Genomic DNA, 6,000 nt, shown 5'->3' with positions numbered 1-6,000 from the left:
TCTGAAGTTGATTGCTGGCAGTACGCCCCGTGTCGAGTGTGGTTCTGCGTGACTCGCACGAGTGCAAGAACTTTTGACAATTATATATCAGTACCAAACATCTAACGTTTGCCTTCGCTCGACTGAAAGCCCGGCCACTTGAAGGACAGGAGATCAAAAGGAAAGTGGTGAGCTTCAGGCTGGGCAGCCTCGAGAGTTGCGTTCCCCACTCCGCACTCCTTCCCTCCACTCCCCGCCCTCCCCACCCCACCTCCACCCCCACCTCCACCCCACCTCTCTCTCACACTCACTCTTTTTCTCTCTCTATGAGTGTGTGTGCCGGTGAGCTCATTCCATATATAATGTTGTTTATTTAGTATAATTAAGTTTATGTTAAGGTATTGTTTTGTGGGGAGGTGGGGGGGGGGTATCCTCTGATAAACAAAAAGGTCAGCGTCAGAGGCATGCCACAGGTTTTAATGCACAAATGTGATTGTACTGGTTGCTTATGAAAAAAGATTTTGATAATCTGATAAAATAAAAGGTCAACGCTAGTGGCATGTCATAGTTTTTATGCACTATTTTGATTGTACTGGTTACTTTTGAAAAAGATCTGATACATTTCTTTTAAGTCGACGCCAGAGGCATGTCATAGGAGTTTGTTGTTTTTTTGTTTTGTTTTGTTTTGTTTTGTTGGTTTCGGGGGGGGGGGGGTGGTTGTGGTTTGTTTTTTTTTGGGGGGGGGGGTTTCACTAGTGTAATTGTACTTGTGCCTAATTTTCCTACGTAGATTTTTTTTCGGGAGTGGGGGGTGGGTTGGAAGCAGGTTCCACAGGACCAATATGCATACATATTTTTCATTCCTGATAGGCCATGTGTAGTTGGCTGGGCTATATGCGAAACAAAACAAAAAAGAGATAAAGATCTTCTCCTTCTCAAGATCTACTTCTTTTTCTTTTGCTTTTTTTTGGGGGGTGGGGTGGGGGTGGGTATGATTTTTTGTGTGTGACGGCATAGTGAAAAGAAGCTGTTAACTTTCTCTTTTACTCTCAGTACAACATTTTCGAGTTCAATCCCACACCATCCCCACCTCTCTCTCGCTCTGTCATTATGCTCTGCTCCCCCTTTTTAATTTATGCTTCTGTCATAATCAGGTGTAGTTTTCAGTGTTATATTCATGTACCAATCATAAAATATATTAATCAGTGATTTTAATATTTGTCTGTATTCCATTGTAAACATTCAATAAAAAAAAATCCTTAGAAAAAGAGTTCGTTTGAATGTGCATTCACTGAAAGAAACCCACATTCGCAGATACACACACAAGCGGACACACACATGCACAGGTTTGCGAATACGAACTATTGTGTGCGTGTGCGCATTCACACACACACATGATCGCACGTGCGGACACACATTTTCATCAGACATGTACGCGTGCGCGCACACACATGCTCACACACGGGAAGATGTGGGACTGTGTGTATGCGCAGTTATCATGTGCTCGTCTGTATTTTTAAGCACATATGTCCGTGTGTGATGTGCATTTTTGTGCGCGCATGTGTGTGAAGTTCACAGGTGTGTGAATGCATGTGTGCGTGCGCACACGAGCATGTGTAAATATGTGTCTGCAGACGCCTTCATGCGTGATCGTGTGCGCGCACGCGTGATCCTGCATTCATAAGCGCACATGTATATGATTCTGTGTACGTGTGTATGCGCGTGCGCGCGTTTCTGTGTGTGTGTGTGTGTGCGCGCGCGCGCCTGCGCGTGTGTATTAGTACGCAGATGTGTTTGTGTGTGATAACATACAGTGAAAACGCGTACACAAACGGCATACCAGCACGCTACATGCGTGATCACAGTCTCGCACTCGTGTGCCAACACCCGCACGTGCGATCAAGTATACAAGTAAACAGACAAAAAGACACGCATTACCATACACATGCTATCGCGCCAGAGCACGAGAATACTCATAACTATACTCTCATACGCACTCACACATAGCATCACATATATATGCGCGCACTCAGAAACGCGCGAGAACATACGCACACGTGCAAACACACGCATGTACATTCATGCGTACGAACGCAGGATGGAGAGTGTGCGCATATGCACACACACACACATGATCATGCACGTGTCTACAGACAAACATAATCACACATGCTTGTCCACACACACCTGCACCCTTCTTCGCACACACGCGCGCACAGAAATGTACATACAAGATGTGCGCGATTGTACAGAGCAGCACAAGATAACCGCACGTACACTCCCAGAGCCCCGTTCTGTGGTCATGTTTATGTACGCGCATGAGCGCGCCCGTGCATCTCTGGTTGTGTGTGACGGCAGAGCGTGTGTGCATGTGCGCGCGTGCATTCATTGTGTGCATGTGCGTGTATCTGTGCGAGTGTGACTGCAGATGTGTGCATGTGCGATCGTGTGTGTGTGTTCACGTGTATGCGCATGTGTTCATGTTTGTGATCACGCAAGCGTGCGTGTTTGGGAGTGTGTGTGCGGATATGTGCGCGTGCGTGTGTGTGTGCGTGATTGTGGGTGTGTAAGAGTGAGAGAGCTAGGCATGTGTGTGTATATAAGAGCTTCTGTGTGCGCACAATACAATTACAATACAATGAAACGTGAATACTGCAAAAGCCTCTGCAGGAGATCTGTTTCAAATTCCCTTGTTGGGCCAAGAATCAGTAAAGGAAGTAATATTTCCTACTTTTTTTTTTTAAACTTGCTCCTTTGTTAAAAAAAAAATAAAAAAAAGAACAAATTAATCAAACAAAAAATAAAATACAGCAACGGTACAGAATACCTAAAAAAAAACAATGGACCATTTATTTCATTTTGTCACTGTTTTTGCTTTTGGTTCTTTTTGAAGCATGTCAAGCAGCTATGCGCATGTAAAACACAATACAAGCCACTGCAAAGTATCAATGAAGCACAGTGCAGACTATTAGAGTCCACATTCTTGTAACAGCAATCACTACCTGTTGTGGCACATCGTCGCTGGTCTCCAACTGAGTAAGAGAGAAGACTTGTGTGGCAAGAAGGTGGGAAGCGTGTGAATGAAGAAGTCCCTGTCTGTTACAGGTGAGCATACCCATTTAAAGGGTTGAAGACCTGTGTCTATTCAACACACACACATACACACACATGCACATGTACACGCACACGCACAATCTCACACACACACACACACACACACACAGAAATAAAATGGCTGTATGCTTCTGGAATGTTGAATGAGAAGATTTTTTTCTTTAACTTTTTTATCAAACATCCTCCTCCCTGTTGCAGACCCGAAACACCATGACCTTACTCTGCTGGTAAAATAGACAGAATCACTATTCTACAAGGCCTTTATCATTAAAAAAAAAAAAAAAAAAAAAAAAAAAAAAAAAAAAAAAAGCTGTTATTTCTTCATCTAGTGATCTACTTATTCAGTAGAAACTGAAGTTTCAGGGAAGAGAAAGGGGTGGAGGAGACCGACAGATGCATAGGGAGAAAGAAAAGCAGGAAATGGAAGAGAAACAATACAAAAATATATTTTTTAAAAACATATGGCGAAGAAATGTGAAAGCAGAGAAAAGCAATGAACACAGCACCCATCCCTGGAACATAACAAAACACCAGTAACCTGCCTCTAAGGGTGTATGTATATTCCAGCTTCATTCAATAAGACAGTCAGGAGAATATGGTTCCTGGATTAATTACATCATCTCAAATTGTTAAACATGTGTATAATCAATTACTTAAATGAACTTTTCATATTAGCAACAAAATCACTGACAACCTTTTTTTCCCCACACAGCAAGACATGCTGTACTCAATCAAAAATGATACTGGAAAATATCACTTTGCTTATACATGGATAACAACAAAATCAAATAAGATGACCAAGCGATTCACAAAATCAGCGATGTGTTCCACACATTCCTTCTTTTGTAATCGGCTTGTCTGAAAAATCATGGTAATCATTATTATTTCCAATACAAATGGCAACAAGGATCACGACTCAAACCTTTCTGTCCAAAAGGAGAACAAAAAAAACTGACTGCAGCCGTAACACATCACTCTGGCAGTGAGAAAAAAAACAAAAAAACATTCAATACAAAACTTACACACATGAACACAACAAAACTGCTGCCGAACTTTTTACATGAGGGTAAAGGATCAGACATGAAAACTTGCAATGCTAGCTTCCATTTCCCCCAGTGCAATAAGAACCATTTTACTGCAGCCTCAGAAATATGGCTCAGGAAAAGTAGCTTCAACCATTTCTAGGCCATACATTCACATTATAAGCTATCATTCTGTATCTATTCATCAAATCACAATTTTGATGATGTTCACAGTTAAGGTCTGTCACTGCATACAAAACAGTACTAAAGATATTGTCTTTAACGCAAAGTCTGTCATTATGCCCCAGTTAATAGCTTATTATGCACCAGTTGATAACTGTCACTATGCACCAGTTGATAACTGGCATTATGCACCTGTTGATAACTGGCATTATGCACCTAATGATAACTGTCACTGTGCATCAGTTGTCAATCACCAGTTGATAACTGTCATCATGCATAAGTTGATAACTGTCCTGCACCAGTTGATATCTGCCATTATGCGCTAGCTGATGACTGTCATGCTTAAGTTAATATGCATATGTGTATATAATGTATACAGTTCCTTAAAACACGACAACACAAGGTTATCTCAGACAGACCAAGATCAACGTTATTACACACATCTGAAATGTGCATCTGTGACCTCTTCATGAATCGGGTCTCAATGCTGATTATTACTGAAAAAGAACATGATATCCAACAATCTTCCACCTTATTCTTTGACAGCTTTGAAAAACAAGTCAAGAGAAAAGTCAACAACAAGAAAGGTCTGATTAAAAGAAAACAGGGTGGGGAGGAGTGTGCAACAAGTCTGATTATTAGTTCCACTAAATCATCAAACTGATGACAAAAAAGCAAAGCAGAGCAGGATTTTATTTTACTTTCCTGGTAGTTTGAAAATAACATTTGACACCAAACTAAAGCCAATGTAGGCAGCTCTTACATGATGAATGTAGGTGGTGTTTGTGTGTGTGTGTGTTTGTGTGTGTGTGTGTGTGTGTTGTGTGTGTGTGTGTTTGTACAAGTGTGTATGCCTATGCATATTATGCATGCACTTCATTCATTCATGCTTCAGTGTAACATATTTTCACTTAAACATCGTTTCACTATTTAAATCATATCAAATGTGAAGTGGATAGGGTGTGTGTGTGTGTGCATGTGTGTGCATAGGCAGGCAAGCACTCAGAGTGTGCAAGTGCTCATGAAAGCACAGCAAAAGCCTTTCCACATTATTTGCATAGACGCATCCAGAGAAAGTCCACACTAACCTTCGCTACAACAACAGCAGCAGCGGTCACAATCCCCTATGGCTTCCTTCCGCCCACCACACAGCAGACCTTTTTCTCATTTTCAACACATATACGCAGCTTTTTAACCACAAATAAACAGACATGGCGGCTATACATGTGCCGTGTCTTCAAATGATTGCATGAGGGCTCACTTCCCAGCCAACTCTCCCCCACCCCCCTGCCCTCTCCTTCACTTGGCATACTTTGCAAAGCAGGCTTCCACATCTTCCACATCTTCTTTGGAACCCATGAAGATTGGGGAGCGTTCGTGCAGTTTTTTGGGCTGGAGGTCCAGCATGCGTTGGGTGCCGGTTGACGCCTTGCCGCCAGCCTTCTCCATGATGTAAGCCATGGGGTTGCATTCGTACAGCACTCGCAGCTGTCAGCAGCATCACGAAATGAAATTACATACAACTTTTAGTCATTTCTGTGTAATTAAAAAAAACAACAAAAATGCACACACACACACACACACACACACACACACACACACACAAACAAAACACCACAACCTAACACCAAAATTAAAACAATGCCCATAAGAGTCATAGCTGAGAACATTACTTCTGAACTGGTCTAGCTTGGCAGCATTT

The 6,000-nt window shown here is 42.1% G+C and overlaps 1 protein-coding gene across 3 annotated transcripts in view; it reads right to left on the bottom strand.

The window, feature by feature from the left end:
• Positions 1 to 961: 961 nt before the first annotated feature.
• LOC143292848 (fructose-1,6-bisphosphatase isozyme 2-like) overlaps positions 962 to 6,000 on the bottom strand; it is a 33,608-nt gene continuing 28,569 nt past the window's right edge. For 2 of the 3 annotated variants that reach the window (XM_076603472.1, XM_076603471.1), the window contains exons 7-8: positions 5,611 to 5,786; positions 962 to 3,120 (exon numbers count right to left, since the gene is read on the bottom strand). In XM_076603472.1, coding sequence (XP_076459587.1) covers positions 3,099 to 3,120; positions 5,611 to 5,786 — 198 coding nt within the window. In that variant the 3' untranslated portion in view covers positions 962 to 3,098. Of the gene's footprint in view, positions 3,121 to 3,630; positions 5,787 to 6,000 lie in introns of those variants that run through there. The other variant, XM_076603473.1, reaches the window with a different exon arrangement.

Source organism: Babylonia areolata, chromosome 18, assembly GCF_041734735.1.
Source record: "Babylonia areolata isolate BAREFJ2019XMU chromosome 18, ASM4173473v1, whole genome shotgun sequence".
NCBI classification, from domain to species: Eukaryota; Metazoa; Mollusca; class Gastropoda; order Neogastropoda; family Buccinidae; genus Babylonia; species Babylonia areolata.
This window is presented reverse-complemented; position numbering and strand designations above follow the sequence as displayed.